This window comes from Brachionichthys hirsutus, chromosome 16 (genome assembly GCF_040956055.1).
Source record: "Brachionichthys hirsutus isolate HB-005 chromosome 16, CSIRO-AGI_Bhir_v1, whole genome shotgun sequence".
Taxonomy (NCBI): domain Eukaryota; kingdom Metazoa; phylum Chordata; class Actinopteri; order Lophiiformes; family Brachionichthyidae; genus Brachionichthys; species Brachionichthys hirsutus.
In genome coordinates, this window is record NC_090912.1 from 11,182,652 (window position 1) to 11,200,330 (window position 17,679).

The 17,679-nt window shown below is 49.4% G+C and overlaps 2 protein-coding genes across 2 annotated transcripts; both read left to right on the plus strand.

Moving 5' to 3' along the window:
• Positions 1–1,378: 1,378 nt before the first annotated feature.
• snrnp70 (small nuclear ribonucleoprotein 70 (U1)) lies at positions 1,379–10,508 on the plus strand. The gene is made up of 10 exons (XM_068749720.1): positions 1,379–1,503; positions 1,968–2,121; positions 2,209–2,271; positions 2,800–2,854; positions 2,942–3,006; positions 3,114–3,176; positions 4,192–4,273; positions 7,578–7,679; positions 9,253–9,352; positions 9,430–10,508. Exons 2-10 carry the CDS (start codon positions 1,975–1,977, stop codon positions 10,202–10,204), a joined length of 1,452 nt encoding a protein of 483 aa, XP_068605821.1. The 5' UTR covers positions 1,379–1,503; positions 1,968–1,974; the 3' UTR covers positions 10,205–10,508.
• Positions 10,509–11,276: 768 nt separating this feature from the next.
• On the plus strand, positions 11,277–17,530 carry lin7b (lin-7 homolog B (C. elegans)). Its single transcript, XM_068750064.1, has 6 exons — positions 11,277–11,349; positions 12,623–12,741; positions 13,279–13,350; positions 13,465–13,674; positions 15,272–15,435; positions 17,509–17,530. The coding sequence occupies exons 1-6, from the start codon at positions 11,277–11,279 to the stop codon at positions 17,528–17,530; spliced, it is 660 nt and encodes a 219-aa protein (XP_068606165.1).
• The last annotated feature ends 149 nt before the right edge of the window (positions 17,531–17,679 follow it).

Genomic DNA, 17,679 nt, shown 5'->3' on the forward strand with positions numbered 1-17,679 from the left:
AGGACAGGGTAAAGTGGAGAACGTTGATTTGCTGTGGGGACCCTGGATGGGACGAGCCAAACGAGAAAGAGGAAGAATGAGATGAAGATTCAATCCTCAGAGTCTGTATGGAGTCAGAATAATGAATCTTCAGAAGGTATTTAAATGACATCATGAATGAAATATGATATGAAGAAATACTTTTATTCATTTTCTTAACCACTTTATCCGGGTCTACTGGAGGCGGGGTTAAGAGACGGGAGACACCACGGACAAGCACCCAGTTCATTACAAGGACACACATAGACAGACAACATTCACGCACACACTCACACGCTCACAATTTAGCGTAATCAATCCACCTAAGTTACATGTTTTTGGTGGGGGGGGAGGAAGCCGGAGAAGAACCCGGAGAGAACCCACACAGACACGGGGAGAACATACACGCTGCTCATAGAAATGCCCCAAGTTGGATTCAAACCTGTAACCTTCTTGCTATGAGGCACCTGCGCCATCTTTTTTCATCAACTTTTTAATTTTTTTTTACTTTATTAACAAAACTCACTGTTTAGAGCTCACCCTTCGACATTACACAAAACATTCGCATCTTCAGAGATCAAAATAGAAGGAAATCTAACAGTGAGGAATATAAAACCAGTAATTCAATTATACGTGCAAAAGGAAAGAAAGAATTAGAAGGAAAAGAAATAAATACAAAAATAACCACAAACACAAGAAGAAGAAAAAAATAAAATATACAGGTAAATTCAAAATAAATTACAAACAAGGGGTTTGGGAAAAGTTAAGTTCTGATATAAATGTGTACAGTTTATTTGCATGGGGATTATTTATTTGTTTCAGAATTTTCTGTAACAGGGACAGCTCATTCTTAAGAGCAGACCATGATGGGGGTGATTTGGCATACAGACATTTGTGTATATAGTTTTTTGTAATGATAATGAGATTATTCACGAAAAAAAATCATTATTTTTGTTTTTGAGTATTATGGTTTTAAAATGAATTTTACATTACATTTTGGGGAAATTGGGAGTTTTAAGTAATTTGTTCGAATATATAAAATTTCAGATCTGTTATAATCTTTGAGAGTGAGTGAATTTTCTGCCCTACTTGGAAATAATGTATTGACTAAATACTGCCTTGATTTTTTTTATTACATTTATTGTTTACAAGATCGAGACCAAGTATCTTTATCTTTTTTTCATCAACTTAAAGAACTCTGTTCACACTCCAGAACTCTAGGTGGCGGTACTGCTCATAAACGCTGGTTGTCAGCCGCCACTGAACAAAAAGAAGTTTCCGTTTCCGTCAGTGAATCCGATTTACGGCAACCCGCCATTTTTCTTTTTGAGGTGGCACATTTCTCTGGCCGCTGCCAGTGCGAGTAGGCCGCGTTGTATAATTCCTGCCTGAAGACTTTAGCGACGGCGGTTTGATCCAGAAGTCCTCCCCGTATCACTTCTTGTTCGTGTGCGCGTCGTCAGTCGAGACGCTGGGGGAGAGAAGGTAGGATTACATTTCAAGGGTCCGCTTTAGCATAAGAAATTAGCTTGGTGGCTAATGCTAAAGAAGGAGCTTTAGCATGAAGACATTAGCTTGGTAGCTAATGCTAAAAGACACTAGCTTCGTAGGTAACGCAAAAGAGCAAAATAAGGATTCTCTTTAGCATAAAGACGTTAGCTTGGTAGCTATTGCTAAAGAAGGAGCTTTAGCATGAGACATTAGTTTGGTAGCTAATGCTAAAGAAGGAGCTTTAGCATGAGACATTAGCTTGGTAGCTAATGCGAAGGGTTTTCTTTCAGTTTCAGCGGCGAGCTGTTGTGATGTCAGCCGGGCAGAAAACGCGACTGTCGCAACGCGGACGCTGCTTGTGTTTGAAGGGCCTTGTTTCGGAACGCTGATTCGCGAGCGTCCGTCTCCTTGTAATCTGCGTCTGAGTGCGGTAATGATGTCGGTTTTCCCGCATGCAGGTGAAAGATGACGCAGTTTTTGCCACCGAATCTCCTGGCCCTGTTTGCCCCGCGGGACCCCATCCCGTTCCTTCCGCAGCTGGAGAAGTTGCCTCACGAGAAGCATCACAACCAGCCTTACAGCGGCATCGCGCCGTTTATCAGGCACTTCGAGGTGAGTGTTTCTCGGAATGTTCCGTCCGTGCTTTGTGTGCTTCCTGAATGCATCCTCACGTGTCGCGTCTTTGCTTTGTGTGATCAGGACCCCCGAGATGCCCCCCCACCGACGAGGGCCGAGACCCGTGATGAGCGGCTGGAGAGGAAGGTGAGGAAGAAGCGGCTTCTGCCTTGAGTTCGATCATTGGTTGATGACGCTCGATGTGATCTGGGGCTCAAACCCAGGACCACCTCGGTTATGTTTTAGTCAGCGTTTATCTGTCTGTTAGCATCATAACTCCGAACTTTACTGACAGATCTTGGATGAAATTTTCTGGAAATATTGGGAATGCTACCAGGAAAAGATTGATTTTGGTGATGATCCAGAAGATATCCTGAATGATCGATCACTTTAAAAATGTTAACAAAAAACAGTAAAACAAATCGAGTAGCTCAGCTTTGCTTGAGGACCTGTGGCCGTCCATCTTCCTCTTGAACGCGTTCCAGAGATCTTTGCTGGGATGCGGGTCTGGAGATTGGGCTGACTAGAGAGCCTATCCCTCCCCATCTAACCATTAGAGGAGCATCGGAATCATCGGAGAGGATAACCTTACGCCCTTCCTCTACGTTAGGGAGGGAGGATTTGGGTGGGTGGTTCAGGCATTCACCGTTTCCTGCATACGTTGTGTGTTTGCAGAGGCGAGAGAAGATTGAGAGGAGACAGACGGTTGTGGAGACGGAACTCAAACTTTGTAAGTTCTCACAGTAGGATAAGATTCAGGTTGTTTTTTTCTGTAAATGGTTTGTGGTTGAATCTAATTGTGCTTGCGTGATGTCAGGGGATCCTCATAATGACCCGAACGCACAAGGGGATGCTTTTAAGACGCTGTTCGTTGCGAGAGTGGTGAGTGTCCTGATGATCACATGCTGTTGTGTACTTCTTACCCTACATCGGAGGAATGAGCAAATGTGGTCGTTTCTGAACATTCTAATGATGATTTGTGTCTGTAGAACTATGATACGACCGAGTCCAAGCTTCGCCGCGAGTTTGAGGTCTACGGCCCCATCAAACGGGTAAGTTCACTGGTACTGCTGTAGGAAAAGTACACGCTTCACTGAAGGTGGACATGCTGTGTTCTATAGGGGTGTAACGGCTCAAGTGATGTAATGAGCCTGTTCGGTTCGGTCCACTCGCGTACTTCTCCGGTTCTATGAATTTTTTCCTCATTACATTTGTTACTAGCGTGATCTTAGCGCTCCGTGCGAAAATAAAGTCCTGGGATTGAGGGGGGGGGGGGGCGTGCTGGAAGCTCGCAGGCGTGCCCACATAGCAAAGCTAGCGAAGCATTAGCTCAGTATTCCAGCCAGCTCCGTTGCTAGTGAGCAGGGTTTCTCCACCGCTGGAGATGTTGTCACGGCAACCAGATCTGTGCTTTCTGCAGAAGTTAAACTTTCTAGCCGAAAACTTTGTGTTCGGTGTGTGATAAGCAAATGGCAGAAAGAAAAGTGAATGTCGAGCTGAGCAGAGGAACGGGTTAGCAGTAAATAAATGCAGGCTTCAGTGTGAACGACAGATTAGCTACAAAACAGACATGAACCGAGCAATGAAAGGCCACAACACAGTACGTTTTGCCTTGGATTTCATTGTTTGATATAAATTAGTGCCAATAAATGTCAAACTGTAACTGAAAACACGAAAAACAAACATCAGTTGACCTGCCGACCGTGATTCCAGGCTCATTCGGTGCTGTTCTGATTAGTGAAGATGGGTCTGGGTCTGTTTGCTATGACCTGCCGAAGGACTCGGATGCAACTTGGCTCGTTGCAAATACTTGTTTGAGCTTCGTTGTCCCTTTTTAACAACCAAAACAAAAACAGCTGGCCGCACCAGGTGTGACGTATCCATCTCGCCACAGGAACGAAAACAATTTTAAGAACCAATAAATGGAATCAAACTCAATGAAATGGAGGCGTGAGATTGGAGGAGTTCAGAAATGGGGTTCGGAGCCCCACCCTATGGACGAGTCTTTGTCATGCAAAGTTACGTGTGTGGCGGCTGCGTTAACTGTAATGATTGATCTCTTTGCAGATTTACATCGTCTACAGCAAGAAGACGGGGAAGCCTCGCGGCTACGCGTTCATTGAGTATGAGCACGAGCGCGACATGCACTGTGAGTACGAACCCGCAGCTTCAAGCTACAGGGAGCTCTTGTGATCACACGTTCATAAAGACTGTTCCTGGCGACGTGTTGTGCTCCCCAAACACTGAAGTGACCGCCGCACAAATGGTCACGGCAGCACGAATCCGAGTGCTTCTTCCAGGCACGTGTGTGTTCTCCAGCTTGCATGTTCAAACCAGTTTGTGCGTCGTGTGAAGTGTGTGTCTGTGCTTGATGGTGCCATCAGTTGGTTGAGGAGGAGGGGGGGGGGGGCTGCTTCATTCAGTGGGGCATCGTGGGAGGAGTGGGAGGAGCCAGAGGTGTGTCTTTCATGTGTGAACTTGAACGTTCTTTGCCTCTCCAAGGGCACATTGTCTTTTAACTGTTAGGCGTTGTAGTTCTGTGGAAGAGCGGCGCTCCTGGTGGGACTCTGATGGTAAGCACAAGGTCGCCAACGAGAAATGTTTCAAGGACTGTATGGAAGCCCATCAATTGTATGACGAGGTGCTGAGCCTGTTTTTAATCGGTGGTCTCCAACCCTGGTCATGGGGAGATTCGGCTCCATTCGCCGCCCTAGTGAGATCTGTTAAAGCTGTAGCGCCGTCTCGTTAGACGAGTGGGCGGCGCCGTTCTGGGACGTTGGTGCGAGAAGCTCTTCAAGACCAGAGTTGCTGAATCACAGCGAGCATGTAGTCACAACAGGCGTAAATGGAGGGGGGGTGGGGGCTGGGGGGGGGATGTGGGCCTAAACGGTATATTAACTGTGTGTTGTTCTCATTGCCACTGCAGCCGCCAATCTGTGATGGCTATTGGCCAGAGCTGGCTGGCAGATGATGATGGTTATGATACATCTACACCCTACTACCACAGCTCAGTGTATGGTTGGTATAATGGGTTTGTATGATGGGTAAGATTTCTTTCCACCCTCTATCTCCTACATAGGGAAAGAGGCGCTACGTTCAATGGCTAAAGCATCGTTCATTGGAAGCCTTAAAGCGCCTCGGTGTATTGATGGAGTACTACTTTGACCATTGAACGCACCCTTGACCACGAGTGTACTCAATGTTGCTCGGTGATTCTGCCCTTTTTATGTAAAAGCCACCTTCAGGTGGTCTGAACTATAAACTACAAATAATGGACCCAACTGTCAGGGACATGCGAGGACTGAAAGAGTTAAATGCAAACATGTTACGCAGCGTTCAATAACGACTGTCGTATTATTAAAACCGTAGCGTGAATTTGGCACCTTTTTAGAAAACGGATAAATATTTTATCTTTTTTTCAGCATGCCGATCAATGTAAAGATCTGTAATCGGGGATGGCACAGAATACAATCTAAGAAATGTTAGCAGTTAGCGGAATAGCGTGGATCAGCTGTTGAGGTTTATTTTAATTCTTAAAATACACTGTTGGATGAGTGATCCTAGTTACGGTCCATCTAAAGCCCAGTGCTGTTATTACACCCGTTTCCCCCTTTAAATATATTTTCCGATACAAGTACCCTTAAAATAAAGTGACCGTAAGCTGTTACATAATCCGTATCTGAATGGCATCAGGAAGGTAAAGGGGGTGTTCTATATTTGCTAAAGGTGCCGGCGTGGGTACAGCTAGTCGGCGACTTTATGACCGGTCTGCTTACGACGCGTGTAATTAATCATTTTTGTACATCTTGTATTTCCCATTTAAAGTTTCCAGTTTTTCACACCTGCATTTTCTTGTTATTATTTAATAACATTATTAATGTTAATAAAATATGACTGAAGATCACAGTATAATATACTTGCGGTAACTTGACACGGGCCGCCTACCCACCGATCCCTCGGAGCCCGGCGCCGTCGTAAGTGGACGGCTCTCTGCGTTACTTGTAGGGAGTCAGGCAAGCCGCTCTCAGGCAATGGAGACGCTTGTCTTTTACACTGTGACAAAAGAGTGACTGGTCAATTCCCTCGAGACTCAATCCTGCAGAGGTCAAAGGGCGAAGCTGCTTCAGAGGTTGCAACGTTTTGTTGCCGCCGCTGTGTTTGGGATTGCTGGGAGAAAACTATGCCGAGGTACTACGCACTGGAGATGTGGCTTCATTTTGACGGACCTTATGCTAATACTTGCGCTAATAATCATAATTTCATCACTAGAATGTCAAAATGATCAAAGAGGTTATGCACTCATGACCCCTTTGAAGTTCACACACTGGATTTCCACAGTAGTTGCATTTCAGCCCACTTCCAACCCAAAATGTGAACATTGGGAACGTGATCTCATGAATGTTCAGTAAGTGGTTTAATCGTTGGGTGGGTCTGCGGTCGTTCCTCTAAGGCAGGAAGCCCAGGTGTTACTCTTTTGACTGTATTTGGTAGGGGGTTGGTAAGGCCCTATCATTGCTGGGATGCTGTTACCCTTAGTGAACACGGGGAGTGGCTGGGGTTCTGGTAAGGCCCCTGGTAGCGTTGTTGTGACGGTGTGTGTGTTCTGGTGACCGGGGGTTTTTGGTAAGGACCTCAGACTGGGGGCTGTTACTTTGGTAAGGCCTCCGAGTCCATGAACGTAGAGAGAGGGAGTTTGGTAAGACCCTCGGACTGGGAGCCGTTAGATGGTGGGTATTGGTAAGGCCCTCGGATACGATCACCTCACCGGTCCAGGATGAGTCACCCGGATCTCACCAAGACCTCCCATCATGCAAGATGGATCGAGATTCTGTCGTGTGGTACGATGGGAGGCCGTGTGAATGCATGAAATACTGAACAGACCGATTTCAAGGTCTGTCTGATCGATGTGCTCCAATAGTTTGCCACAGTCAGACGTGTTTGTCTGTTGGTTCTCAGTCATCCGGGTCACGGTGACTCACGAATAGCAAAAAAGAATCAGCTGGACCTTCATCCAGGAGGCTGCTTCAGTTCTGGTTTGGGTCCCTTTGTTTCCTGCTCCAACAGGAGTTTTCAGCTTCTGAACTCGCCAAGTCTCTCAGAACTGAAGCGGCCTCGTGGATGAAGGTGAAACGTCTTCGGTCGAACTTGGAACAAGTCCGGTTGATTCTTTATTTTTGCTATTCGTGTACTGAGTTTAGCATTAGTCATGCTGAGGATCCTCCCTAGGCAGTTTAAGTACTGAATTCTGGGTAATAATTCAGTGACGTGTAAGATATGAGTCCTCGGGTGGAAGGAAGTCTGCTCCTCTTACCCTTCGGCTTTAACCCAGAGAGCAGCCATCGCGGCTTCACCTGCTCCTGGTCAGTATGATGATGCACCGTTTGCTTCCTTGGCCACATTCGTGTCGTAGAACTCCCAAGTCATCAGTTGTTTCTCTGCCCATTCTTCTCCAGCCGCATACAAGCACGCCGACGGGAAGAAGATCGATGGTCGAAGGGTGCTGGTGGACGTGGAACGAGGACGCACCGTGAAAGGGTGGCACCCGCGCAGGCTCGGTGAGCTGCTCTGTCGAAAGACGCCGATCTGCCGTTTCACACCTAAAGCGGGTTTATTACGACAAAGTAAAACGGCTGCATTCTGATTTCTACACGTTCGGCAATGTGTAACCGACAAATACAGTAGTCCCTCATGTTCCGCGGGGGTTACGTTCCAAAAACAACCCGCAATAAGTGAAATCTGCAATGTAGTCATCTTTATTTATTTTAAATTATTATACATGTACATAAATGTTTTAAGGCTGTAAAACCCCTCACCACACACTTCATACACGTTTAACAGGCAGGCATTAATCTAAATAGATTGTTTCAGTATTATAGAATGAAACCAAAGATCAGAACCTTTTCAGAACTAAACATTTGTTTGAGAAATACAAATATATAGTACGTACAGTAAACGTTTTCCTGTTAATAATGTTAAGGCGTGCAGGTCGAGGAAAGAGCCGCTTGGAGTGCAGAAGAACAAATATTCTACTCGTGCTGTCTTTAGCCTCTCATGCTGCTTTATTGGATAGCTTAGCACAGCGGAACGGCAGCGGCTACATGTATCAACAGGAAGAAACAAAACTAAGAGGGACGTGACGTTTATGCTCCTACAAAATAAAAGCCTCTTTTTACACAGAGAAGAAGAGCGCTATAAAACAAACGCTTAACAGATAAACATGATAGCTTTTAGAAATAACGAATTTAATTTTAATGATCAACCTACGACGTTGAACACATAAGAAATAATTAATTAAAACTCGCGCGTATTTCACAGTTCCTTCGACCGCGCCTTGTGTGACCGGTGGACTTCTGCGTTGTGTAATTTCGTGCAGCGTGTGATGCAGGAAGGAGCCACGGCAGACAGCGGGAACTTTTGGAGGCACTCTCCGTTTAATCTGGTTGACATATAAAATAAAACATCAATATGCGTCGCTAGCATACGATCCAGCCCAAACTAAAGGGGGAGAAGATATGTAACAGTTAGCATCTCCCCACACTTACTTCACACATACGAGTTATTAGGGACGACTGACCTCTTCCGCGATCACATACGAAAAGGGAAGAGGCAGCGGGAGAACTCAGTATTCATAACAGACGCACAGACACACGAAGAAGAAATAAAACCATAGAAGAAGTAGTTGGAGGACCTGAAGTCTGCACGCATATGACACACCAGGTATAATAGAAACATGACACACGGACAATTTTGTGTAATTATAAACACTTATTAATGAACCGGTTACATTTGCCCATTTCAAGGCGCGTTCAAGTGCAACAAATAAAACCTGAAAAATTGCATTAAAACTCTGCGAAGTCGCAGAAGATGAACCGCATTATATCGAGGGACTACTGTATACCACATACTACTATTAGCTTGTTCCGGGCAGCAGAGGAAACCCATTTGGACCCCTTGTATCCGGGATCTTGTCCTTTTGGGTCCTGACCCAAAGCGCAGGAACGTAGCTTGACCGGTAAATCGAGAGCTTCTTCAGGACGACTGCTGCTGCCGCACCGATCCGGCCGTCCATCTTGTTTTCGGAAGGTTCCTCCCTTGATGCCTTGTGTTTGGGTTGATTTTCTGAATCAGGTGGCGGACTGGGCGGCACCAGGAGGGGCGGCGCTGATGTCAACATCAAGCACTCGGGTCGAGACGATGCATCACGCTACGAGGAGCGCCCAATCGGGGGGTGAGTGTTTTCCGGGGACATTCGTTTGTCTCTGCTTTTGTCCTGCTTCATAGTAAATGTCTTCGTTTGTCTCGTAGTGAACGGGACCGTGGCGAGAGGAGGGAGCGCAGCAGAGAGCGTGACCGGGACAAGGACCGGGAACGCCGGCGCACTCGATCCCGCGAGCGGCGGCGGCGTACCCGTTCCAGGGAGCGAGAGAGGGAAAGGGAGAGACCGGCTGGCGAGGATGGCGGCACTGTAAATATCAGGCGTCGGGACAGAGAGAGGGACCGTGGGGCGGCGGCGGCGGCGGCGCCACCGGTGGTGACAGACGGCAGGAGTAGGGAGAGGAGTAGAGAAAGGAAGAGGAGGAGTCGGAGCAGGGATCGCAAGAGAGACAGGGAGAGAGGAAAGGGAGCCGACGGAGAAGAGGTCGGTCAGGGGGACGGAGTCCCCGAAGCTGCCGAGCGAATGGTGGAGGAGAACGAGGAAGCGGGTGAAGCCACGGAGGAACGCAGGGACAGAGGGGACAGAGGGGACAGAGGGGACAGAGGAGACAGGGCAGACAGAGAGAGGGACAGGGACCGACGCCGCAGCCACCGGGACAAGGACAGGCGCAGCAGGGGGGACCGCGACAGAGACAGGGATCACAAGAGGGAGCGGGGCGAGAGAGACAGGGGCGAGCGCAGAGAGGAACGCCACAGCTCGGCGCGAGACGACGCGGGTAACGAGGAGGAGGGTGTAGCTCCGCCCCCACAGGTAGAGGAGTACAGTCAGGACGGGATGAACGACCAGCAGTCGATGCCTTCGGCTGACTGCTACGGCTCCAGCGAGAACGGCTACAAGATGGAAGCTCCAGGAGATGAGTACTGAGACGCCCCCCTTACCCCCCCCCCCCCATGGATCGGGTCAAACGTCCGTGCTAGCGGCCGATGCACGCGGCTCCCCTGGTTTTAACTCCGGCTGGGTTTCCTGCCTCGCCCGACACGTTTAATGATTCACGCTTGCTCTGTTTTATTTCCAGATTTGGAATAAGGTTGATTGGGTTCTGATTTCAATCCGGTGATCAATTTCTACTCAATGTAAGTGAAATTGAAGTAAATGAATAATTGTAACAGTTGATGGGTGTTTGTTTTTGTTCGTTTTTATTTTTGAATAAAGAAACGTGTTCCTGGAATGTTTCGTTTTCTTGGTCAGGGGAAGTGAATTCTTAATGAAACAACGTTGCTTAGCAACATGGGCCGGGCTCTTCTGAAACCTGATTGGCTATGCCATCGGTCTAAACTCTAAAGCGTGATTTAATGATTGTTTTGGGATATTTGTTTGCTCTGCCACCGGACCTTTCTGCTCAGGAAACCGACAGAACTTTCTAAGAGTCTCGTGGGACTCGACACCTCCAAAATAATTAGGGAATCAGAAAGGTCGCAGCTGGACTTCCCTTTGTGCACGTAAGGAACAGGAATGTAACGTCCACTGAGACGTACGTGAGTTTGATTTGCATTGACCCGGTATCGGGAGTGGCAGTGGACCGGCGCTGCAGCGGGTCGACCCCGACTGACCCCGGGCTCATCGGGCTGGGGGGGGGGTTACTTTATTTGTACCGAAGGTAGATTTGTTTGGCTGTGAGGTAAAGTTAGAACATCCAATATCCATTTAAAACCAGCAAACATACATATAAAATTTAAACAAACCATTAAAAGTGCTCAAATAATATGTCATCAGCGCCGGTGTCCATCTTTGGGGGGTGGGCAACGAGCCCCCAGTTAGCGTCTAAAATCCCGTGCGCCTTAAACGCAGCACCGTCCGGTCTGCAGTAACGGTGACTTATAAGTGTAACGCGTTACCCCACGTCACGGCTTCGGCTGCGCAGTAGGAGACGCAGTCGTCCTCGGTCCTCCGGTACTGAAGCTGCGTCTCCTGAACCGGGACCGGGAGTTGCGCCGTGATGTCCTCGTACTACCACCCCGCCAAGGAGGCGGACATGGCGGCGATGACGGAGCCGCTGTGCCTGGAGAGAGGTAACGTCGACGCCCACCCGCCGTCGGCCGAACCCCGTCCACGTCCGGGGACGGTGCAGGGCGCGCGTGTCCGTGTTTTCCGTTCGCGTCGCGCATGGACGGGCCCGGTTGGATCGAGTCTCTCCGGAGTCAGAACAAAGACGCGTCTCTCGCCCCACGGTCGGGGGGGGGGGGGGCTGAGAGCCCGGCGGGGGCTGCAGCCGCGGAAAGCTGCGCTCCGCTCCTGCGTCCAGCCCGATTCCGTAGCCTGCAGTGACGTCATTCCCTTTTCGTTACCTTTGATGTAGGTGAAGGGGCCCAGCCCCGGATCCGTGTGTGACGTGGCTCCCAGTTGAATGACGTCACTGATGAGATGAAACGTTTGACCTTCACAGCGGTGCCTTCAGGCTCTAGTTGGTGCTGCTGCTCTAGAGCGAGTCCCGTCAGCGAACGGAACCCGATCCGGCTTTAAGTACCGGACGGGACAGGAACGACCTCTGATCAAAGACTAGAACCAAAGTCCGCCGGCTCGCGGGACGCACGGGACATTTGGTGGGACATCAGTGGTCTAACCCGGACCCTAACCCGACCCTCATCAATGGACCCGGGTTCTGTGAGGCTCCAGCGATCAATAACTGATCCTCACTTCACTGGTTCCTTTCCAGTTGTTTCTGTTTCCTCCAAACCAAACTGGACTTCCGTTCTGTCCCAGTTCTGCTCTGTCGGTGCAGCATATTCCTGTCCACCGAGCCTCCTTTCCTGTCCACCGAGCCTCCTTTCCTGTCCACCGAGCCTCCTTTCCTGTCCACCGAGCCTCCTTTCCTGTTCACCGAGCCTCCTTTCCTGTCCACCGAGCCTCTCGTCCTGTCCACCGAGCCTCCTTTCCTGTCCACCGAGCCTCCTTTCCTGTCCACCGAGCCTCCTTTCCTGTCCACCGAGCCTCTTTTCCTGTCCACCGAGCCTCTTTTCCTGTCCACCGAGCCTCTCGTCCTGTCCACCGAGCCTCTCGTCCTGTCCACCGAGCCTCCTTTCCTGTCCACCGAGCCTCTCGTCCTGTCCACCGAGCCTCCTTTCCTGTCCACCGAGCCTCTTGTCCTGTCCACCGAGCCTCCTTTCCTGTCCACCGAGCCTCTTGTCCTGTCCACCGAGCCTCCTTTCCTGTCCACCGAGCCTCTTGTCCTGTCCACCGAGCCTCCTTTCCTGTCCACCGAGCCTCTCGTCCTGTCCACCGAGCCTCCTTTCCTGTCCACCGAGCCTCTCGTCCTGTCCGTAATAGCCCTCGTGTCTGTGTCAGATGTGTGCAGGGTGATTGAGCTGCTGGACCGGCTGCAGCGCAGCGGGGAGTTGCCGCCTCCAAAGCTGCAGGCCCTGCAGAGAGTCCTGCAGAGCAAGTTCTGTGCCGCTATCAGAGAGGTAAGGCCGGGGGTGGGGGGGGGTTGTTTGGGGGCGACATATGGAGCTCAGGATCAGCACTGGACAGCTCCATAGGTAGCCGGCTACATATGGAGCTGTCCAGTGCTGATCCTGAAAGCGACGTCTTTTCCGCGGCATTGACTCGGGGAATCTTGTTTGGGTTATTTAACAGCATGTTAAGGAGTAGTTACATTTATTTTACATTAGATTACATTACATTTAGTTACATTTTTTACTGTGTTACCGTTTACATTTGGCCTTTGGAGGGCAAACATGATGCTAATGTGGCCCTTGGAGAAAATGAGTTTGACACCCCTGCTTTACACGCTAGTACAAGGCGGCCCATCTAAACAGATCAACACATGCACGGGGGCCCCGTCGCATGCAGGACAGGGCATAGGGTGAAGGCCCCGCCATGGTCGGCGTGCCCGGAGTCGATTCGGGCGCTGAGCTAAACGCGCTGAAACTGATATTCATCTTTCAGTAAAGAAGCCACGCTTCTGGTTGTTTGTGACGTTCCACCTTTTGTTCCTTCAGGTCTACGAGCAGCTTTATGACACTCTAGACATTGTTGGCGGAGCAGAAGTGCGAGCACAGGCAACGGCCAAGGTATTTCAAAGCAGGACCTCTAATGCCGGGAAAGAGAAGTCATTTTAGACCGGGATCTAGGTTTCTGTCCCGTCGTCTTACTGTGCTGTGTACACATTGTGCTCCCGACTCCAGGCCACAGTGGCAGCCTTCGCAGCCAGTGAAGGCCACGCCCACCCAAGGGTAGTGGAGCTTCCCAAGACCGATGAAGGTCTGGGGTTTAACATCATGGGGGGCAAGGAGCAGAACTCTCCTATTTACATCTCCAGAGTGATTCCTGGGGGAGTGGCCGACCGCCAAGGAGGCCTGAAGCGAGGAGACCAGCTGCTGTCTGTTAATGGCGTGGTAAGGAGCCTCGAGCCACTTCAAAGACACTTCAAAGACACGTCGGGGTGACACAGGTGGTCCGACGCTTCCCCAGCGGTCTCTAAAGCATGAAGGAGCTGCCAGAAGACTCGCCGTTACACACGGAGAGCCAGACAGGGCGTGGGAGAACACCAGCCCGGCAGCGGAACCAGTGTCTGCCTCTTTGTGAAAGCTCCGTTAATGGGCCCGATGACTCGGCACCATTCAGTTACCGGAGAGCACCAGAATCACCAGTTCTACCTTTGGGTCTCTGTTCTCCTCACGATAGCAGATTCACACCGAGCACACCTTCCTGTCTGAGTACACCTTCCTCCCTGAGTACACCTTCCTCTCTGAATACACCTTCCTCTCTGAGTACACCTTCCTCTCTGAATACACCTTCCTCCCAGAGTACACCTTCCTCCCAGAGTACACCTTCCTCCCAGAGTACACCTTCCTCCCTGCGTACACCTTCCTCTCTGAGCACACCTTCCTCCCTGAGCACACCTTCCTCCCCGAGTACACCTTCCTCCCTGAGCACACCTTCCTCTCTGAATACACCTTCCTCCCTGCGTACACCTTCCTCTCTGAATACACCTTCCTCTCTGAATACACCTTCCTCTCTGAGTACACCTTCCTCCCCGAGTACACCTTCCTCCCTGAGCACACCTTCCTCTCTGAGCACACCTTCCTCTCTGAGTACACCTTCCTCCCTGAGCACACCTTCCTCCCTGCGTACACCTTCCTCCCTGAGTACACCTTCCTCCCTGAGTACACCTTCCTCTCTGAGCACACCTTCCTCTCTGAGTACACCTTCCTCCCTGAGCACACCTTCCTCCCAGAGTACACCTTCCTCCCAGAGTACACCTTCCTCCCAGAGTACACCTTCCTCCCTGCGTACACCTTCCTCTCTGAGCACACCTTCCTCCCTGAGCACACCTTCCTCCCTGAGCACACCTTCCTCCCTGAGCACACCTTCCTCTCTGAGTACACCTTCCTCCCCGAGTACACCTTCCTCCCCGAGTACACCTTCCTCCCCGAGTACACCTTCCTCCCCGAGTACACCTTCCTCCCCGAGCACACCTTCCTCCCTGAGTACACCTTCCTCTCTGAATACACCTTCCTCTCTGAGTACACCTTCCTCCCCGAGTACACCTTCCTCCCTGAGCACACCTTCCTCTCTGAGCACACCTTCCTCCCTGAGCACACCTTCCTCCCTGAGCACACCTTCCTCCCTGAGTACACCTTCCTCTCTGAGTACACCTTCCTCCCCGAGTACACCTTCCTCCCCGAGTACACCTTCCTCCCCGAGCACACCTTCCTCCCTGAGTACACCTTCCTCCCTGAGTACACCTTCCTCCCTGAGTACACCTTCCTCCCCGAGCACACCTTTCCCCAGACTTTGTCTGTCATGCATGTGAGGGGCATGTCTGGGGCAAGGGAGGTCTGGACATCCCAGCTCAGACCCGGTTAGGTCATTGTATCTGCAGGACTTACTTTAGTAGAGTTCATTGCCGTGTTCAGCAGAAGCACTTTTCTGTTCTATCGTTTGCCGCCCTCACGTCTTTGCCCTCGACGGGTTCTCTCGTTGCTGCAGAGCGTGGAGGGGGAGCATCACGAGAAGGCTGTGGAGCTGCTGAAGGCGGCCCAGGGCTCGGTGAAGCTGGTGGTCCGTTACACTCCCAAGGTTCTGGAAGAGATGGAGGCTCGCTTTGAGAAGATGAGGAGCGCCCACAGACGACAGCAGCACAACAGTTTCTCGTGAGTGAATAATGCCGCATTCACTCATTAATATGGATCAGTGCATTCCTAAATGCAGTCTGCAAACAAACACACACACACACACACACACTCACACACATATGAGTTAGTGTGTGTGTGTGTGTGTGTGTGTGTTTTTACCATTTCTCATTGTTACTGATTGAGTGAATATAAAACACAAATTGTAATTTTCATGCACAAACCTCTTCAGTAGAATTACCGATTCTGTGCGTAGCATCCAAATCAAGTCAGTTTATTCTTCCAGTTAATATGAACAGGAAATGATCAATCAGTGGCTTGAATATTACAACCAGTTAAAAGCTTGCTCTTTCTTTTTTCATGTAGGTAGAATTAGAAATGCCTCTCAGTGACGTGATCTGAAGGTCAGTTCTGTGGATGGCGTTGGATCACCGGCCATTTTATTCCTGCTCTTTAACGGTCTAACTGTGGTATCATCTCAGGTTGCGGAGACTAGAACCGGGCCGACATTCATTTGAGAGATGTTCTTTCCAACACATAAATAAATATCCTGATTTATTTATGTGTTTAATGATAGCTAATGCATAAAAGTTTAAATATGTAACTACGTGTATCTAAACAACAGAAAACACATAAGTGTAAATAATACGAAAAACAAAAGCATAATAAAAGTTAATTTAACACAGTTCTGTATAATTTACACCATTTTGGCTGCTGTGTCTGGAGGGAGGGGGAGGGGCAGAAGGAAGGGGGAGGGGCTATTCCTCTGAAAGGGAGTCCTCCTCCATTAAATGACTGGGTAACTGTCCTCCTGGCTTTTATTCCTTCTCTTTAGCTCAGTTTTCTATAGTAAAGTCTGAATCATTGATTTCTCCACCCCGTCCTGCAGCGAGATCCCAGACACGGACGCCGTTTCCATATTTGGTGATTATTTCCTTCTTTAATTCGACAGTTGTTCTCTCTACTTTCCTCTTTTCTGATCCAGTAGTTTTACTGCTGCCTTTCTTTAGAGCTATGAATAAGAGCTAAAGAGAATAAATCAGGAAAAACACGCACACGAAGCGTAAAATCTGCCCAGCCTTTCTCCTCCGGCAGCTCGACTCAACCCGAACCTGCTCGGTTAGGCTCCGCCTTCGTTCGTTTGCCCCAACTCCACTCGTGTTTTCGAACTCTGAAAATCTGTTCAACTTCCGAGGCATTTTAAACTCTGTTTTTTTTTGTTTGTGAACCGAGTCGTTGGAGAAGCGAGGTTCCACCGTACTTGTTTCCACTGAGGAGGTTGCTGGTTGGTTGGCTGGTTGGTTGGACGGCTCAACAACTAACACCTAATAACGCGGGAAACGCGGAAGCGATTCCCACAAACCCTGGTGGAAAGTATCAGACACCAAAACGATGGGGATACACTCGGTGTTTTTTTGTCTCGACTGTATTTCACTAACATACTGCAGTATAACGACCAATCTTCACACGTGTATATGTACATATCCACATATATAAAGCTTACAGAAGTAGTAGGTGTCTTTTGACATGTCGATTTTTCCACCTATCGGAGGTGACGCTGAAGATGGGTTGTCTTCTCACATGTGACACCTTCTTCAGCGTCGGAGGGCTTTGGGACGTTACGTTGATTATCTGCTGGGACTGTGCTAACCCTTTAGCCCAGGCATGGGCAAACCCAGGCCCGGGGGCCATATATGGCCCGTTGGTCTCTTTAATCCGGCCCGCCAAACTTGTCCAAATTATATTACATTAAATAAAATTGTATTACAATTAAACCTCATTCATTTGACCTTTTCTCTGTAATGCTACCTGTAAAAGGCCAAATCCTTTAATGCAATAGCTTTCATGTGTCATTTATATTAGCTCACACAAACACTCCATCCATCTGTTCTTGGTCCGGCCCCTCTGCCAAATTTTAGAACCTATTGTGGCCCACGAGTCAAAAAGTTTGCCCACCCCTGCTTTAGCCTGTCTGAGAAGAGCTAGTTACAATCGTGTTGTCCACCCAGCCGTCCTGGGACTGAAGCGCATGTTTAGCCGTCCCGATTGTGTCCACCTGTCTTGTCTTAACATCCTCTGTCTCGTGTTCTGCAGATCTCTGGAGTCCAGGGGATAGCCGGCCCAACGCCGCCATCCTCCTCATCATGCAACCTTCCTCTCCCTCTCTCTGGTCCAGTGGGTGGCGACGCAGTAGCCATGAAGCAAAAAGAACCAAAGTAGCCTCCCAATACCTTCTGCATCCTTCATGACGTCAATCCTCCCAGA

What these genes read in the sequence shown, in the direction of transcription:
- lin7b (XM_068750064.1), top strand. Translation starts at nt 11,277, where the DNA reads ATGTCCTCGTACTACCACCCCGCCAAGGAGGCGGACATGGCGGCGATG. An exon ending in GCCGCTGTGCCTGGAGAGAG is followed by an intron (nt 11,350 to 12,622) that starts GTAACGTCGACG and finishes TGTCTGTGTCAG; the next exon opens with ATGTGTGCAGGGTGATTGAG. An exon ending in GAGCACAGGCAACGGCCAAG is followed by an intron (nt 13,351 to 13,464) that starts GTATTTCAAAGC and finishes TCCCGACTCCAG; the next exon opens with GCCACAGTGGCAGCCTTCGC.
- snrnp70 (XM_068749720.1), top strand. Translation starts at nt 1,975, where the DNA reads ATGACGCAGTTTTTGCCACCGAATCTCCTGGCCCTGTTTGCCCCGCGG. An exon ending in GGAGACGGAACTCAAACTTT is followed by an intron (nt 2,855 to 2,941) that starts GTAAGTTCTCAC and finishes GCGTGATGTCAG; the next exon opens with GGGATCCTCATAATGACCCG. An exon ending in GCACGAGCGCGACATGCACT is followed by an intron (nt 4,274 to 7,577) that starts GTGAGTACGAAC and finishes ATTCTTCTCCAG; the next exon opens with CCGCATACAAGCACGCCGAC.